This window comes from Heliangelus exortis, chromosome 5 (assembly GCF_036169615.1).
Source record: "Heliangelus exortis chromosome 5, bHelExo1.hap1, whole genome shotgun sequence".
Lineage (NCBI taxonomy): Eukaryota > Metazoa > Chordata > Aves > Apodiformes > Trochilidae > Heliangelus > Heliangelus exortis.
This window is the reverse complement of record NC_092426.1, coordinates 9,838,116-9,857,581: the sequence shown is the minus strand read 5'-3', so window position 1 is coordinate 9,857,581 and position 19,466 is coordinate 9,838,116. Positions and strand designations below refer to the sequence as shown.

At 36.3% G+C, this 19,466-nt stretch overlaps 1 protein-coding gene across 6 annotated transcripts in view; it reads left to right on the top strand.

The window, feature by feature from the left end:
* Positions 1-17,347, top strand: part of KLC1 (kinesin light chain 1) — a 45,581-nt gene extending 28,234 nt beyond the window's left edge. Inside the window, exons 13-16 of one of the 6 annotated variants that reach the window (XM_071745455.1) lie at positions 2,425-2,559; positions 7,621-7,751; positions 12,314-12,380; positions 13,685-13,812. In XM_071745455.1, coding sequence (XP_071601556.1) covers positions 2,425-2,559; positions 7,621-7,751; positions 12,314-12,380; positions 13,685-13,750 — 399 coding nt within the window. In that variant the 3' untranslated portion in view covers positions 13,751-13,812. Of the gene's footprint in view, positions 1-2,424; positions 2,587-6,262; positions 6,899-7,620; positions 7,752-12,313; positions 12,381-13,684 lie in introns of those variants that run through there. The other 5 variants (XM_071745454.1, XM_071745457.1, XM_071745456.1 and 2 more) reach the window with 5 other exon arrangements.
* Positions 17,348-19,466: the final 2,119 nt, after the last annotated feature.

Sequence of the window (19,466 nt, the reverse complement as noted above, 5' to 3'; positions counted from 1 at the left end):
CACTGTGTTTTAATAGGAGGACTCAGTTGTGCATCCTGGGGGAAAAGCTGTAGCTAGGGCAAAATGGAGAACTTCTGTTGATCATCTCTTTGGCTCGTAATACTTTTCTGCTTGTAATAAGGAGATGTCAAACTTAAAAATGTGTTGTTTCTGCTTGCAGCTGACTGACTGGTGCAGACCTTCAGGAGATCACTCTAAATTTATCAGTTGCTATTTCGGTTACTTCTGGGATGGATATTACAGTTTCAGGGAGGGACTGTTTTTCTTTTAACATGGAGAAGTTTTGTCCTGGCTCAAGTCTGCAGTTCAATTAACCCTTTCTCAGTCTCAGAAAGTGAGAGTTTGGTTTTGTTGGAGTTTTATTGGCTTTTGATTTTTCCTTTCCCTGTTGGATAATTTGATGCAATTTTTTAGTGTCAACAGATACAACCAGGATAAATAGACAAATATAATAGTAAAAAGAACACTGGAAGAAGACTTAGCTTGTAGTTATGTTTGTTTCCTTTTCTATATTATGAAAATAATGCAGAGCACCAACTTCTGAAGTCTGAATTTTTACTGGGAAGCTTAGAATTGATTATTTATTAATTAAGAATGGTATTGGAGAAGTCTGTTTTAGATAACTGTTTAATCAGGCCACTTGTGGCTTGTTGGTGCCACTGGAAAAACTTCCTTTTCTCAGTTTTCCATAAAGGCTGCTGGAGGCTTGATTCTCCTACTTTATTTGTATTAAGTATGCTTCATATTTTCATTGTTGCAATGTCTTTATTCATAATATCACATTATATACAGCACTAGATTTGGAGATGTAGGAAAAAATGCTGCCTTGCTAGGAGCATTTAATGCTACCTTTCTGTTCTAGGTCATTAAAGTAAAGGACAGACAGGGTTAACTCAGTTTCACTTTTGAGCTAAAAGCAAAAAAGGATTTTGTTCCCAACGGTGGAAAAGCATCAGTTTTCCACAGCTCTGTTCTCCTTCACACATTTTGTTTGCATTGGCTGCTGGGATGTGAATACTTGGTATTTGAAGACCAGTGGAGTTCTTTGTCCTTTGTCTTTCATGACAGAACTGAACAAACTGGGGAAGTGCAGCTCTCTGTCCCTTCACTATTTTTTCTGCTTTTTTTTTTATCATGTGAGTTAAGTGAGAGATGATAGCTTTTGAAGAGAGATCAGAGTGTATTTTGTGCTACCTTGGCTTCTCAGTGGTGACTTTAAATTGTTTAATGCTTTTTTGTGTTCTGTGCTGCTAAAGGGATTGGTGCAAAAGCCATTTTGAGCCTATGCTTCTCTACTGCCTTAGAACTCCAGCCACTTCTCTGCATCATACAGCCACATGGAAGGGAAAGTATATGGTCATTGTGTGTTGTTTTCACTCTTCCTTGTGTGCAGAATTCCATTAGGGAGGGCTGTTGTGCTCTTCAGTTAGTAGAAAGCAGGTGTGTGGGAACCAAGAACCTGATTTCTTAATGTCACTAAACCAACTTACATCTTTATTCCTGCAGTTTTAAGTAGAATTCTGGCATGGTTTTCACTTTCTGTATAGTGGTAAACTTTATGGATATGTCTATGGATTTCCCTGATGGATTTGCTGCTAATGCTGTGCAGTGAAAGATGCAGGATATTTTCTAATATGTAAAGCACTGATCTGGAATCTCTTCCTGTCAGCAAATACATTTTGTGATGTGGAGTAGATTTATTATGAAGAAAAGAAAAACTGGAAATAAGTATGATTTGCACATTGTTACTTTCAAGTTTCTTTATTAAAGATTTTGCCTTTATTTTTAGTGCAGGGTTTTCATAGAAAATATTTAGCACTTTCAAGATACTTAAGGGCTTATTTGGTAATTGGTGGGCATTCTTCAGCACAGACATTTTATTGACCATATATTTAGTCTGTTCTCTTAAAAGCTTATTTTCTATTAGATTTCTTTCTATAGAATAAATGCTACTACTGTGCCAAGTGTAACAGATCAGTATTGTTAAATAGCACAACCTGTATCACAGGTATTACACATTCAGACACCTGCAATATTCTTTCCAAAGAAGGTGAATACTGAATACTCCATCATGCCATAGGTGGAAAACTGTGAGAGTTGTATTGACTGTTCATGATCATTGCTTAAATATTTAGCTGGTGGCCAGATGTCACTCACAGTGAGGCTTTGACAAATGGTAGGGAAGGAAGAAAAAGAATGACAAATCATTAAATTCTTAAACTACCAATCTGTCTGTCCTCTTTATGCTGTGTTGATTCCTGCAGTTTATAAAGGGTAACTCAGCTGCTCTTTGAAAGCAGAACTGGAGCGTTGGAGTTACGGCGTTGTTTGACTTTTTTCTTGATACAGTTGTTGTGTGTAAGTTGTATATTAATACATCTTGCCATGAAAGTAAAACCTTTTTGCATTTTATCTCATTCTCAGGGTCTTGACAATGTTCATAAACAGAGAGTTGCTGAAGTGCTGAATGACCCTGAGAGCATAGAAAAAAGGCGAAGCCGAGAAAGCCTCAATGTTGATGTGGTAAAGTACGAGAGTGGCCCTGACGGAGGCGAGGAAGTGAGTATGAGCGTAGAATGGAATGGGGTAAGTACAGTACACAGTTTAAGAAAGTAGCCTAGATAAATTATCACTGTAACACATATGGTTGCCCAGTCACCACCAGTGTTTTCAGTAGCTTCTTAGTTGATGTCTTTTATATTTTTTCATTTTGCAGAACCAATTAAGAAATTAAAAATAACATTATGTTTATCATGACTTAATGTAAAGAAATTTGTATTTTTTTTTTTTAAATTTCAAAACTTCTTTTCTCTTGTTGTCCTGATGGTGAAATTTCTTCAAGGATCCCACACAGTTGTATTTAACTCTGTTTAATGCTGATTGAGTGTCCTGGTTATGGTCTGGTGTACAATTGCTTGTCAGTGGTTTCTTTTTACCGGTAGAAATATTCTTGCAATTAACTTATTTTTGCTTTTGTCCTTTTGATGCCATATTTGCAAGTATTTTAAATGTTTCCTGAAAAATACTGCATCTGTTTGAATCACAAAGAACAGTTGCTGTGGAGATGTATTAAGTGTTGAGAGTAAATTTAAGTGATCCATTTAATACTAAAATAATTCCAGTCTCCTCCTTCCAGAGGAGAGAACATAACTTTTCAAGGTGCTATACAATCCACTTTAGGAGGCAGTGCCATCACATAGCAATGTGATAGTAACTTCACATTTCTTAAGTGAACTATATTAATATCACTTTTTGACTGGAGAATTTGACAAAATTCCATTTTGTTTCCCATATATTGGCTTCACTGTATAACACTGATTGTCCTAAAGTGAAAACATGTATATAATATGATTAAATATGCATTTTTCTAACCACTGTTCTCCTTTAATTTGAAAGACAGTGCAAGCTTTCAGTTTTTCATCTGGCTTATGTAGCTGTTTGCTTTTATCACCATCTTTCCCATGCTTTATCCCATTGCCAGCAATGGGATATATATTGTACTGTTAACTAACACCCAGCTGCAGTTATGCTGAAAATTTTCTGTTATATTATAAAAGTGGTGTTGCCTGCTTTTGCTGTATGGGAGGGGAAGTAGCCTACTTTGCAGTATTGAGTGTTCTAGTGTTCTTGTGTTCTGAAGTTCTATTTCTCTTACAATAGCAATCTTTTTTTTTTTTTTTTAGACACCTTTATAAAACACACACTGCTTTAGTCTTAAAGGAGAATGTTCTTTCCATCTTTGCTTTTGTTTCGTTACTGTTCTCTTGGCATTGGTGTTCTCAGTGCCAAGACAGTCAATCAGCATCTATTGTGAATAATACTGCATCATTAATAAAGCCAAAGTAAGGTTGGATAACTCTTTTTTTTTAATTCTCATTTTGCCCATTCAGCATTAGAACTGTGTACTGTACTCCTCCCTTAATTTCACTGTACTTTGCATGACTATATGTTCTAAATGAATTAAACTTTTTTCTGTTATTGACATTAATTGAACAAGCATGCAGGTTTTGTATTGAAAGGGCCTTCTGTGGAAAAGTGATAGACAGTATTTCTAGGTCAATATTTGCATCAAACTTGGTGATCAGATCGGTTGATCTGAAAACCTAAATTTTTACCTTAGGACAAACAAACTTTGCATTTTCAGTGTGCTGAAGTGGCATTGTGTTATTCTTGTCTTGGTTATTTCTTTTTTCCCCTCTTAGGGGAAGGTATTTGCATTACATGTTTTACCTGAAGTGGGCAACTCTCTCTCCCTCTACTCTTGTAGTGTTTCTGTCTCAGTGCTGTTCTTCCCCCTACTTTATATCATGTAGGTTTTTTTACCCTCTTGTGTTCCCTCCAGACAAAGTATTCTGATTCATAGAGCACAGCAGAATTTTTTGCTCCTGTGTGCAGAGCCTGAAGAGAGGTCTGCTTCCTCTGTTTATTTCCTTCTGAAGTGGTCAAGCTGATTTACAGTCTTGGCTGTCAGAGAGAAAAGGTGGAGTGTGTAAAACAATTAATGTAAAAAAAAACGTTGTTGAAAAAGTTATTGTAGTTGACTTCCATATGTAGCATAATCCATGTTAAGCATTATATGATTTGGTGTAATGTCTTATACGCTTACAAAAAGAATTGAAATATTTATAAAACTAAATCTGCCATTAATGATTAAAGCAGATACATTAAGTGAGGTTGTATAGTGCACTTTTCTTATAACGCCCATTCCTTAAAATTAACACAAGGTACTTGAAAATGAAAATAAATACTCAGTCTTAAAAATTCAAAGTAGAAATCCCAAAATGTCTGTTCCTTATTATATTTGCATATTAAAAATGACAGTGGGTATCTGTAATTGGCATTTTATAAATTGAGGTTGCAGCTACTTGCAGGACAGAGGAAAATCTTCATGATGTGATATTGCCTCATTTAAGATAATGTTCTTAGTGTGAGGAGTATAATTTCTTACTCTAACCCATATGCTTCAAAAAGATAAGCTTTGGGGCACATAAATTAGTTTTGAGGTGTGAAGTGAAAGCAGTAAATTTCACTCCTGTAGACTTGCTGATAAGAGTTGCTCTTGTTTAGTGGGAAGTGTCAGAGAATCAGAAGGATGTTGTAGGAGTCAAGTACAGAGTACAGGAGATGATGTGATGGAGAGCTATAAGCAACTGTAATAAGGTGATTTTCATTCTGAGGGACATGAAAATTGGCATTTAAGCTTTGCCACAGAAAGGGTATCTCCTGTGGTATTTTTTTTTCTTGCTTATGCTGGATTTAGGATTTTTTTTTAATCCTGAACTTATCTGTTAATGATGTTTTGTCAGTCATGCAGTCAGTGTTTAACTTGGGGGTCTGATGTTTTTATTTCAGAGCTGAAGTACCCAGAAGCCTGTCTGCTCATTCCTAATGTGCTACTTAGCAAATGTAAATAGTTGGTTAGTATTTGATCTTATAATCACTTAGAGCAAGGGATTTTTCCATTTCTAAGAATAATTTTAATTATTCGAGCTCCTGTATGTAAAGGCTCTCAAAACAGTGATTCTAAAACTATCAGTAATGGTTTCTGCATTTACACAGAGGTAGAAAGTGTCTAAAATGATCCACAGCTTATTTTAAGATGGATTTTTTCAGCTGTCTCACTGATTAGGGAAAGGAGAGAAGTTTCCACTTAGATTATAGATATATACACAGACCCATTCTCTAAAAAATACTCAAACTGAATCGAGACAGGTCAATTGGTTTCTGGTTCCTTAAAGGAATGAACAGAATTTTGTCTGGAGGGCTAGGGAACGGCCTCTTTCTTCTTGCAGTTTTGTTTTGAGGAAAATCCCTGGCAGAAGTTAAAGCTGAAATGAATGCACCATGCTCTGTTCCTTTGTTCTTTTTGTTTTGTTTTGTTTTTCCAGTCTTTATTTTTACTTTTGCATTAATGTCAGCCAAAAAAAAAAATCTTTTGTTTGTTTACAAAATGTAGTGCTAAACCTATCCCTTCTTAAAGGCGTTTTGTATTTTATGCAAATGCTAACTTAATGCACAGCATCATCATTCATGCTTTTTTATAAGTTTCATGTTAGTGATAAATATAGGTGAAACTGTGTAAGGATGTACTGGTAAGTGCAAGGGCCTGCACTTTATACTTAAGGGCAGTCCAAATACTTACTTCAGAAAATAATATTTTCAATGTGACCTAGAAATACTGTAAACACAGCTGTTCAAAATTGAAAACTGTTGAAGTTTTCCCAACAGTTTCATTCAGTTTTTCTCTCTCCATTTCTGACAGGCCTAGATGCCTTTTGTGATTCTTAAACTGTCTCCTGCATGACGGGCGTGCACCATCTTCAAGCTTTAACTTCTCTCTTCAGTACTGACTGCTGTGTTTTAGCAAACCCCTTAAGATTCTTGTCAGAGCTACACTTCCCTGTAAACTGGCCATTCCTTCAGTGCTGGTGTCTTTTTTTTGGTTTTTCTATTAATGTACATGTGTAGCTTTGCCAGATATGTATCTAGTCATACAAAATGTTATTACAACCATTTGCTGTGTAATACATTAATTAAAAAAAAAAACCAACTTATCAATGAACTTTATAAGTAGCTGTTCACTATGGAAAAAAGGTAGTTAAAAGTATCACACAAGGTATTATTGAAATGGCATGATGGTGATCTATACAGGAGAAAACCAACAAAACCCGTAACAGTAAGGCATGTTCTCCAAGTGCTTTAAAATGTATTTAGAGACCTATTACGTGGTTAACATCAATATGGAACTCTGGATGTCTTCGCTTATGATTATTCTAAAGTAGCATTGCTGTTTAGTCTTTGTGTGAGATTTTGGCAGTTATGCTTTTCTCTACTAATCTTGGTGTTCAGTGATTTGTGTATTCGTCTTTCTAACTTCTAATAAACTCACTCCAACTCAGGTGTCTGTCTGCTTAGTAGTACTTTACTTTCTTCTTCTACAGTTCTTCTTTCATAATCACACAGGATTTCTATGCAGTAGGAGGTGGTCAGTTCTAATCTTACTAAAATGTTGGGTTTGGTTGTTGTTTTTTCTGTAGTAAAATGTTTAAAAATAAATTGTAGTCAGATTTTTCTTTGGATCAGCACAGCAGTGTAAAACATGAACACAGTGTGTGAAAAATCTGTCATGTTTTACATTTTCTGTTATGAAAATGAAGCATAGGAATTCATACATGTTTCTGATCAGAAATATTTTTGCTTAAGGACTTCAGGATTTTTGCAAATCATGTCGATGTTTAGGAAAAATAGGTGTCTTTTTTTTCTTGGACTCTGACAGAATGCTTTTGCTTGGGCCCTGTACTCCATTAACCACAGTGCGCTCATATGGAATGGTAACATGGTGATGGTGAATTGTTTGACTACTGTAGTGGGGTTTTATTAATTATTATCAATCATGGCTTGAGCATGTCTTCATATTTTGGAAAACTTTGCTACAGTTTGGAAGGAACCCATTTGTTTTGGTAGAGTTATAGGTATATAATAGTCTGTGTTTAGGTAATTGTACCAAGTATGTATTAATAGCAATTTAAGCAATTTTTTTCAATGAAATGTTTTTGAGCTAGGTTTGGGGGGGGGGGGTGACAACCTCTTGCCCTTTCACATTTGTTCAATTTCTTTCAGGATGGCACTGGATCTTTAAAACGCAGTGGTTCCTTTAGCAAACTCCGTGCTTCCATTAGACGCAGCAGTGAGAAGCTGGTTAGAAAGCTGAAGGGAGGAAGTTCACGAGACAGTGAACCAAAGAATCCAGGGTAATTATCTATCCTTAGCTGTGCTGGTGTGCCCTCATTCTTAGCCCCCACTGTAGCCTAGTGCAGCACCTAGGGCAGTGTTTTCTTCTCTGCTTTGCTAACTTTGTATCATGTAGATCTGTATCTTAAAGAAAAAAAAGTTTCTTAAACGTATAATGAAAATTCTGTAACACCTGAGGAATTATATTTACTTTCAAAAGTTAATTTTAACAGTGCTTTTTCCCCTTTTTACTGCTTTAGCCTCATAGAATTATTGGTAAATGTTAGTTACCTTCAAAATTCTCCTTTTCAAACAGTAGTGAAGAATAATTAACATTACTAATTTTTACAACAAAAGCTTGAAAACAGTAAACTCAGCTGGCATCCTTGATATTGCTTAATGTCTTGATGTATTCTTAATACAGCTTTATTTATTGCTGTAGGTATAAAGACAATTTTACTGACTTGAGGCCTTCTCAGTTGCTATTTTCAGAAAATCCTGATTTTAGAGAGCAGGGGAAATTGTTGAAAAATATGAACCTAGTTGTGCATCTGTAACATTTTGGCCTCGGTGAAGTCAGTGGTAAAAATCAAAATTCTAGTGAATCTGATTTCTCTTTCCTGTTTACCTTATGACTGTGGATTTTGATGGATAGATGTAGTACTTAATAGATGCATAAAAATATGTATCATTTATTGGCTGCTGCAGAGAAGTTGAATTAAATGTACCACTCTTTTTCATAGTGGAACTCACAGGTGCTCCCCTTTACTTCCAACATAGTTTCAGTCAGTTTTGCAAGGATTTTTCCCCTTGCTGTGGGAAACTGGAACTCGGTTAACAGGAAACTGTATGACAGTGGGAATTTGGACTTAGGCTTTAAAACAGTTAAACTGGAGAAGTTGGATTAACTTCTGGTGGAGCAACTGCATGTCTGAGCTATAGATTAGATGTTGGTGATGGTCATATCCGATGCAGTGTCTAGAGGCAGGGCCTCCATGTGTTTTTCTAAGTGTGCCAATGAAGTTTTGCCTTACTGTTATTATGTGGCTGTACAACACTGCACAGCAGCAATACAGGTAAAATTCTCTTCCTCCCATATCTGTTTCAAATTCAGCCTCAGCTGATCCTTCCAGTTGTTAATTAAAATTCCAGTCTCAAGCTGCCTGAGATTTGATGTTAAGGGCACTGAATCAAATTCATGGTCAAAAATCCCTTAGCATGTATTGAAACATCAGTAGGAACTGCCCCTGAGATGATAGATTTGGAATCAACTGTGAAAATCTTGTAATTAGAAGGAAATAATGCAAATGGTATATGGAAAACAAGCAAATGCAAGCCAAAATAGAACAAAAAGGATTTCCTTCTTTCTCTCCAGTGTTAGCATTTTCATATGTTGATTTTTTTGTTCTATTCAATTCTGTCTAGAGCTCACACACCATAGTTCAGGTATATTCTTAGACAAATAGATGTATATATTCATAGCTAATTTTGCATTTTCTCCTTAGTTTTGTGAGACATGGAAAGGTTTTCAGTTTCTTAAAAGCCAAAAATATTATTTATTCTCTGTCATAAATACAGCTAACTCTCTCTGCTGGGAAAGTAACTCTGTGCCTATAGGTATAGAAAACTATCCTTATATATAACTGAAGACATTTTGCTTTGCAGTGTCCTGCAAGAACTCCTCTGTCTCTTACTGTCTGCACTTAAGTAGTGTTACTTGACCAACACAGAAGTAGGCTGCCCACATACAATTATGTTGTAGGGTCTGTATAACCAGATAAGATTTCCACAAATACAGACGTCATTGTGAAAAAAATGTGAAAACAAATTCCTTTTCTGAGAAAATATTCTTTTCAGACATCACTGTAGTTCTCAAAGAATAATTTATTCTTAAAACTTGCAATAAGCTATTATGTTGGCAGGCTTTTATGTAGATATATATGTCAAGTAAGCCAATAAATTCTACAATTTCTGTTCTTGTAAGATAGACATTTTAACCCTAATTTATATTTGCCTTTGTTACTAAGACCAGCTAAAGATTCCTGGTATTGAACAGCACCTTTATTAGTAATGAAGCATAGCTGTACATATTGATATTCCAAGAAGTAATTTTTACTTAATTTTCTGAAGAAACTTCAGTAAATAGTTACTTTTTTTTTTCTGCTTCTGATTTTAATAAAAGGGACATGTAGTGTTTCTTATGCAAACCTTTGGTTTTTAGTGTGCTTGCTAGGTGGATATTGCAATACTGTCACAGCATACATATAAATAATTTTTGCTATGGAGTCACTACTCGAGGTAGAAGACTTAGGTGCCTCCTTCCTTACCAGTTCACCTCTGCATTCCCTGCCTGTGTCTCTGTGAAGACTTTATTTTGAAACTGATTTACCCCTGTTGCTTATACTGTCTGTCTGTAAATAGTAATGGGCAGTGCTGGTGTGATTTTTGAAGCACAAAAATTCAAATAGAAATACACTAATATCACAGCATGAAAGAAAGACTTAGTTCTCATTTTGTTGCTTGATACAGCAGGTTGAAGAGAATAAAGTGGAAAACTCAACAGGGAAATAATTTCTTTTAAAAAGTGCAGAAAGCCTTTTTGACAAAGAACAAATCCCTTAAGAACTGTTCTTTGAAACATACAATACTTGAAGCATGGTATAATGCTGTCTTTATACAATTTCAGAATTAAATTCTGTAATAATTTAATTTTGCTGATTAATGTTAGGTTTTATTTTTCTTCCTTTTAAAATGTTGACTGTACAACAGAACAGTTAAGATTTATAATTTAAAGGAAAAAAACCCAAACAACACAATTTTCATTACTTTTGCCCTCGAATAACTGCATGCTCTATGTGCAGTCATCTTTCCAACATGGAGGGAATTAAAAGTGTGTTTGCCAGACTAAAGGTCTTAAATACGTTGATTTAAAAAACAAGAAAAAATCAACTCACAAACAAACTAGTATCTCATGTGAGTGAATTTTTTTTTATTTGATGCTTCAACAAGAACCAAATGTTTACTGGTGGATTTTTAAATTTCCCTGGAGTGTTTTTCATAAACCTTTATGCTCTTTCGGGGAGCTTTATGTAATGTTTTGTTTGTGTTTTACAGATTAACTTTTACTTCCATATATAACCTCTGTTGTACATGTTTCCTTGAATAAATGATAGGTGTATACCATGCATGAGTCCTTGCTTTGTTGTTGCTAACACTAAGGGCAAATATTTCAAATTGTGTCCATTACAGTTTTTGAAAAGTACAGATTTAATGCTAGGAAAACTGGGTAGACCTGTGTGGTGTGGCAGCTGTTGCCTGTGTTAGTGTTTTGGCTCCTTATTCTGCTAAGCCTTTGCTTTCTGAGAGCATTTAAAACTCATGCTTGACTTTGACTGTTAGCAGTCTTAGGAAAAACTGGTTAATATCTAATGTGATCTGTATGGATAAACCTTTCCATCTTCTTGGAAGGCACTGGAAACTACATTGGCTGGCTGTCTAACAATGTAGGCAGCACTGCAGGGTTAAGACCTCTTTGTCTTCTTAATAGTTCATCAAGTATGTCTTCAAAGCCCTCATTTAGTATTTTTGAACTGTTCAAAGAGCTAGTGAAAAATCAAATCAAACAGTACACAGAGTGATACCCAGACACTTTGGGGTAAAGGGCATCAGGCATTCTTGTTGTACACACTGATGATGGGAAGCTTCATAGCATCATAGAATGGTTTGGGTTGGAAGGGACCTTAAAGATCATCTAGTTCCAGCCCCCCTGCGTGGGCAGGGACAATCTTCAGGCTAATCTTGAATTTTATTACATACACTAAAATATTTTTGTTACATTTTGCATATGTTTGAGAAATTTAGGTAAATTATTAATCCTCATCTCAAACACTAGTAGGTATTACATTTAATTCAGTGCTGTTTTGACTGTCAGCTGCTATGTAGGTGACTAATTTTTTTTCCTTGTCTGATGCTTTCAATACAACATTCTATCCTCATTGTTACCATGGTTCAGAGCCTTGCAGTCAGAAGCACAACCAAACTTAATAGCAGCAACCATCATGTTTCCCTTCACTTTGAAATGTTTAAAATGAAATGCTTTTTGAAATTTATTCTAAAAGGTTACCTAGATGAGGCAGAAAGTACTAATGTTTGTTGTAGCTTTCCTAAGTTAAATGCTGTCTAGGTGAGGAATTTATTGATGTTCCACATCTTTTTCCTAAACTGTCTGAATGTTTTGATGCTTTTGAAAGAAGCTGCATAAAATTGAAACTGAGAATTAGTTAATTAAAAATCAATGCTAAGCCAGTGTATTAATTTCTAACGTTTTAAAAATTGAAATTTTGAGTTGAAATTAAATCAATTGCCTGAAGTGTTTAAGCTCTTGTAATTTAAATTTTTTTAAAAATATGTAATTTAGAACCAAATATTCTAAGTTACCTTAAAGGATGTCCCTCAGATTAGTTTTGGGGGATTGTTCAAAATCCCTCAACTGTGCATTGCTCATTGTTATACTTGTGTTGTTAGAGCTGTTTTCAGCCATTCTGATTGGTTTATCCTTGCATGTTCACTGTCCTGGTTGCAGCATGAAGCGTGCCAGTTCTCTGAATGTTCTTAACATGGGTGGCAAGGCTACTGAAGATCATTTTCAAGTAAGAAGCCCTACAATATTCTTACAAAAATAAGTATCATGAGTAGGGTTTGGGATAAAAAGAATATGAAAAAAAAATTAAAGTAATTAAATTAATTAAATCCAGTGATTAAGATCCTACCTCAGTAAGATGTTTGAAGCGTATGCTTAAGGCATCATTCTGTAGCACTTTTGTAAATTGTGCTTAATTTTAAGCAAGTGCTTAAGTCCAACCAGTAAAAAGCATTGGCTTTATGGTGCCAAGCAGTCCCTGGCTTCAGACTTTAACTATTACAGTGGATATGAAACTTATGGAATCTTATGTTCTTGTAAATGCTGCTTAAAAATACAAGAACTCCTAAAGCCCACTTAAGCGTTTTTTTACTTCAGCCCCTTTACTGCAAAGGGCCCAGTTATGTTGGTTTCTCTATGTTTTCAGATTCTTGTACATGGAACCAGAGTTGTTTCTGAGGTTTAACAGGAGCAGTCTCTAGCAGCTTGTCTGATCTATGTTATGCTTCTGCTAACATGAAACCTGAAGTGTCTGTGACGTGCCTGATTGCTGCTTCCCAGTTCCTGTTTTTATCTAATAAAGCACTGGATCTTACCTTGTCAAAGAAGCTGGCAGCATTCCACCTTCTAAACACTGTTGTGTGTTCTACTAACACAGTAACTGTAACTAATTTTAGGAAGATAAAATTGCTTCTTTACTAACGAAACTGTCCTAAAGCAGCAAAAAGCCCAAACTGTATAGCTCTTATTTGACTTTTGAGTGGCATAAAGGTGTCTTAGCTATATTTTCTATATATAGTGCAGATTTTACTGTGGTGTGAGATGTATGCAAAGCTTCATTTAGGGTAAACTTCAGACAAAAAAATTAATCCAGGGTCAAGCATAATTCTTTGCAGCAACAGTGGCATGGTTTTGAAATGCCATATCCTAGGTGCCCCTAAACTGTAACCTTTGTATGGAACTGATGTGACTTCAGAAAAGAAATTTATTGCTCTTTAGTTCCCACTTCTTGTGAGCTTTTGTCCTGGAGACACTCAAAGTAATTCCCATCGATGGGCTCTTGCATTTCTGGTAAGACAGAGGTCAGGGCTATAAAGGGTGTGTGTGTATATATATATGTATCAGATCTTTTCAGTATTGCTACTTAAAGTTCAGGAAGTAGGGAAAAGTGTCCCCCTACCCACCATGAGCAAGGACAGTTCTGTAGTTCCATGTATTTGTTTGTTCCTGTTTGTTAAAACCAGTGATATTGTTTATTTACTTGAACTGTCTGGAAATCTGCTTAATTTGTTTGTCTTTTTCCCCTTCACACAGGAACGAAATAATTGTCTGACAGACTCAAGAGCTCTGAGTGTCAGTCAAACTGATTTGGCGCATTGAGATTCTTGGACAGAAGCTAGCTAATATTCCTTTGTGAATAAAGAAGCACTGAGACCTTCAAAGCTTTGGTTCCTCATCATTACGTATAGGAACACCTAGTGTGTAGATTTTGTTGGTTTTGTTCCCAATGGACTGCTGTTTTAACTTTTCTAAATAGGGACAATTCAAACAGAGTGGGTATTTTCTTCTGAAGGAAAACTATAGAGATACATATTGCTCATTGCACTGCTCCCATTCATACTACTTAAATCGATTTCTTTGGTAGATCTGAATATTACAACAGCCAAAAGAAAGCAAAAAATATGAACATATTTAAAGGATACCAAAATGCAAAGATGTTTGAAAATGAAGGCAAAATTAAATGTGTAGCAGTAAATATATACAGTGCTGGACTGAGAGAAGGATAAATTTATGTGCATTACTGTATAGATTCAAATGGAGCATTCTGTATTCGTGGGGCTCTCCTTTGCACCACTGGTTAGAGTAATGTTAGGAACCTTAGCTGGCAAAACAGCACTTAGACACGGCTTACTTAACCACTAGATTGAGCTATTAAATTTTACAGAGGAGATGGCTGGGGTTACATGATATGTAGATAGCATAAATAGCAATAGCTGTGACCATAACTTTGATACTTGCTGACACACATCTTAGGGCACAATAATCAGTGGATGGTTTATGATGGTCAGGAGAAACGGAAGATGTTTTGACCTTTACCTTGCCTGGTTGAAGAAGTTTTTGGACTGCAACAGTCCCAGAGCAGCTGATCTTGCTCTTAGGGAAACGTCACGCCTCAGGTTGACTTTCTTGCTTTGTTCACTGGAATTCACAATCTGATTCTCTGTATGCTGAAAGTGCTTCAACGCTTCCTTGTGCTGATCCCAAATCTTCATTGCACCTGATGACAGCAGATGCTGGCAACTACGTGCTAGGCTGTTACACTGTGGAGTAGCTGCTGTGCAAAGGACCACGTGAATCCTAAGGGCTCCAGTGGAAACACCAGAGGGCCGTAAGTGGTGACCAACTCCTTAGACCACTCATCCATATCAAATGGTTATTAGATATGCTGGTGGAACTAAATACGTATGTTTTAAGTGTTTTATAGACACTAGTATTTCCTTCTGCTTTTCTGTAAAGCTTGTAATTTTGTTCATCTTTCTGTAAAAATTCGTACTTGTGAAGTTGGATGAGACAGTAAAAAAAAAACCAACAACCAGTGTGTGTAGAAATGTATTTGGGGTCATAGTTCTGAGTTGGAAAATGTCGAACAAAATTAACTTTGGGAAAAGCTGGAATATTCATACAAGGTTAAAGCCAACTGAAGGAGGTGAAATGTACAGACATAAGCAACTTCTAGTATATGAACAGGCTGTGAAAAGTCATTAGAATTAATACTTCATAGAAGTATTTGACTGGTTTTGCATCTCGTGTTCAGTTGGTTACAATAACCGATGCAAGATGTTGTATATATAATGCACTTAACTATGTTTACCAGGAGGTACCTTATTAGCATCTCTCTAAGGAAGCTGCATATGGTATGCCTGCTAGAAAGACAGTTTAGAAATGGTGAGATACAATGCTGCTAATATGTAGGAGTTTTAGCACAGAGTAGTGCAATTCATTAATGAACTTGAGCAACAACAGTGTTGTTCAGTTATCTTAACAATATATACTCATAATGTAGACTCTTGAGTTTTAATCTTTTTATTAAGAGCTTTTTATATTAAAAAATACATAATATATTTACACGTTTTCCCCTAAAGCAAATCATGTTATATGCACCCACTGGTGAGTTCAGTTCTCTGCACAGAGCCAGGCTTTGCACAAGGAACTGTGTGTGCACCAGGCTGCCAGGCTGAGGGTGTCTGTGTCCAGCCACTTGGCAGAGAGGGGGACACAGGAGAAGGGCCTGGCAATTGCAGGCAGCTGCAGCAGCCATCATTCCTTGGTGTCACCTGGCCCTGGCCCTGCCCCTGGAAAATCTCCCTGCAAACACCCCTTGCAGTCATCCTGGTTCACAGCAGCTGCTGCTGTCACAGCTGGCAGCTCAGCAGGCCTCCTGCTCACAGCTCCTCAGTTCCATGTTTGGCTTGTGGACCATTACAAAAGTCTGACTTCTGAAAAACCCCACAAAACCTGTTCAGACAGAGAGCTGACTTTGGTAATAAAAAATTAGTTAAAAAGGAATTGAAGAATGTGTTTTTACATTCAACTTTCCACTCTGAAGGAAAATTAATTTTGCAGCTTCTGCAACTTGTGTAAATAGCAATATTTAACCATGCAAGATGATAATGTACATTAAGTTTTTTAAAATGCAAGACCATGGTGTGTTGATGGTGATAGTGAGGAAACTTTCTTGTTCAGGATCTTACTCTTGGTGGCATTAGTAGTACTGTGCTTTTGAATGTTTAATACTTTAAAAAGTGGTTTGGTTGTTGAGCATATCGAGCAACTCTTATATTTAAAAGGTTAATTGTTTTTCAGAAAAGAAAACAACTTCAAGATTTAGCTAATCCATTAATCCCCAAGAATGATAGTCAAGTCCTTACAGTTATAAGGACAGTGAACTATTTGCAGTTTAAGAAGAAATTATAAAGTACAGAAGATTAAGTTCAGCATTCTTTGTGTTTGAATCATCAGTGGATTACTGTCAGGACATGGTTTGTATACACAAGTTTCAGGTGGGCTTCTCAGTTTGCTTTTATATAAGACTTTCTGAATTTCATCTGTTCTAGCTGTAGATGACAGCCTGGATTATAATTTAGAATATACAATTGTGTGATTCTTTTATATCTTCAGTACCAAGCTAAGTCAACAGCTCTGATGAAACAGAAAACAACAAAAGGCCTTCAAAATCGACAGACCCCTTGGCAGTGCTGTTGTGTTTTTAATCCAGCTTGTTTGTCCTTGCCCAAAATTGTAAAGGTGAACTTCATTAACCCCATAATGAGGGCTCTGGGTCTGGCCTGTTTCTCTGGATTCTCCCACCAACAGTGGGTGGCTACTTCTGGGGTGTTCAGGCAGGGGGGCTGCTACACTGAGTTGTTCTGGTTGCCCTTCATGTCTGCCTGGTTGTGTGATAGTCGTCAAGAATACTGGCAATATTTGGTCTTGAGTTTGGATCTTACTAAATATTACTGTAAAATGTAGTGGTTTCATGGTGTGCTTGATCTTTCAAGAGGATAGAACTGAACTATTGCTGTGATGTTTGTGCTTGCAGTACTGCAGAGGTAGAACATGTCACAACAGTTGGACAGGTAATCTGGAGTTTGTACCTTTTCTTAAACAACACCCTCACCCCCCAAGCCCTCCTGAATGGTAGCAAATTAAAATAGTTTTAAGCTTGAGAAATATTTGTGCTTAAATTGTACCATTTGAATCCAGTAATTTTAAAAACTGTGTGGTTCTGTTGTAAATATAAAGTAAAAGGGGTGTGCAGTGCTTTGTTCAAAGTGTGTTTACAATACCTGGTGAGTTCAAATTAAAATTACTTTATAGTAGTTGTTATGCAGGTCATGTATTTTGTCTGAAAGCTGCTAAGAGTGTTGCATTTTTGGTAATGTTAGTTTGTACTGAGAATAAATATTAAAAGATTGATGCTGTGAAGTTTACAATTTCATTGTAGCAACTTTACCTTGTCACAGGCAAATGGAAGTACTGGCATAAACATCAGCTTTTTTTTTTTAATAGTTTTGAACTGAGGGAAAGCTTGAACATCTACATTTGATTAGTTTTTCCCAAACATCATTCACAGTGTTCTTAGTACACTGAACAGTCAAGGTCAATAGTTGTTGGTTTTTAAAAACAAAGCCCTTAAACAGCAAAGTAAGAGGCAAACAGGGCCACCATCTGATAGAGGTCACAGGACCTGAGTTGTTCAGGAGATGGTTATGCTCATGGGTATGTTGCAAAACTGTTTGTTAGTTATGGCTGCTTGTAAATAAGAAATATTTAGAGAACCATGGTTGGAAGTTACATCAAAAAGCTTAAAGCTTCTCTAACAGTTGTGCTGGCACAAGTGAGACTAAAAATCTAGCATGGAACAAGCGTAGTGAAGTAGTTTTTCAAACCAGATCAGTCCTTAGGCTTCCTGTATTTATGCTGAAGTCCCAGTTCAAGGAAAGTTATTGTGCCTTTAGTTTTAAATTCTGTAGTTGAAGTGATACACAACAAAACCAGAAAACCATTTGTAATGTCAGTGTTTCCCTTGTAAGAACTTGTCCCTTCCATATGTGGATTTCATGTTCGATTTAAAAAGGAAAAAAACCAAAAAAACCAAAACATTCCAAGATTGGCTTTAAGATTTTGATCTCCATGGGTAGTGACTGCTTGTAACAGCTATGGGTGAAATGCTATTCAGAGTTCACCTGTTTGTCTTATCCCACAGAACTTTGTTAAAAATAATGTTCTGATTTTTTTTTTAACAAATAGCAGTAATTCACTGTGGTTTTTATCAAGAAATGTGTCGTGTGATTGTTCAATGTGTTCTACTACATCTGTTTTATTAATTGGTCATAATAATTTTTATGGTCATGATAATTTTTATCTTACCAAGCACAAATGGATTTGGTTCTACTTTTCCAAAGCAACGTTTCCAGAACCCTCTCTGGTCTTTCTGCTGTAAAAGGCCTCTTTATCTACAGGTTAATTTGGAACTGTTTAGTTTCTCAAGTGTTAATGTTTCTTTTCAAAGTGTAGAAAAATATTTAAATGTAGTCTTACAATAATACATTCTGGAATGTAAATCTTTGTAAAAAAAATATTTTTTTTTTCCCTGTATAGAAACAAATCTCAGTTGTGAAATCCAAAGACGAATAAAGCTGTATAAAGGGAAGGTTTTTAGATTGCATTTATTAACCCTGAAGCATGGTTCAACACCTCTGATACAAAACTCCAAAGGAGGCAGATGCCTTGTTCAGTTGTCATGAGGGCATTGTCCCCAGAGCTGCTCTAATGTCAGATGAGCAACATTCTCAGTCTCTGGCTGTTCATGTAACTGAAGAGTGGAAACTGCAGGTGAGCATTGAGCCGCTGTGAGGGGCTGACTGCAAGCTGAGGGCTCAGTTGCATTTTAGAGATCCAGGTCTTGTGTATGGTGAGGAGGTAGGAAACAAGTTGTAACATGAAGCCTCCAGCAGGACAGGTCACTAAGAACCAAGATGGGACATGTCAGGAAGTCTTGCTCAGGTAAGAAGTTACTTAAATTTGTTGGTAGAAGTGTTTTTCACCAGTTAAGCATGGACTTTTGTGACAGACCCAGCTGACCTTCACACATTTGATGCCTGCAAGCAGTCAGGTTGCAAAAAAAGAACTATCAAAATACTACAAAACTGAGCCTTAGGACTGTTCTGAAGACGGTTCCCAGTGAGATGAGCTCCTGGGATTAGGGCCTGGGCTTCGATGAGGCTGTTCTGTAAATGACTGGGTTAGGGTTGACTGACTCCCAGTTATCCACTACATCCCTGTGGTGCTTAATTATTTTATTTTGTTTTTTTTAATTATCAGATATATCCAGTAGGATGAGTACTGTATTAGCTAAAGTTCCAGTCCCAGATAGGCCAGGAATGGAAGAGAATTATTTGTGTTATCTATGCTCTATTAGTTTACCTTAATTAAAACTGTTAGTTATGGAACATAAGGATTTGAAGACACAGGTAGCCATGCCTTGGACTTAAAGTGCTCTTGTTTTTTCCTGAGATAGAGCACACAGACTTGT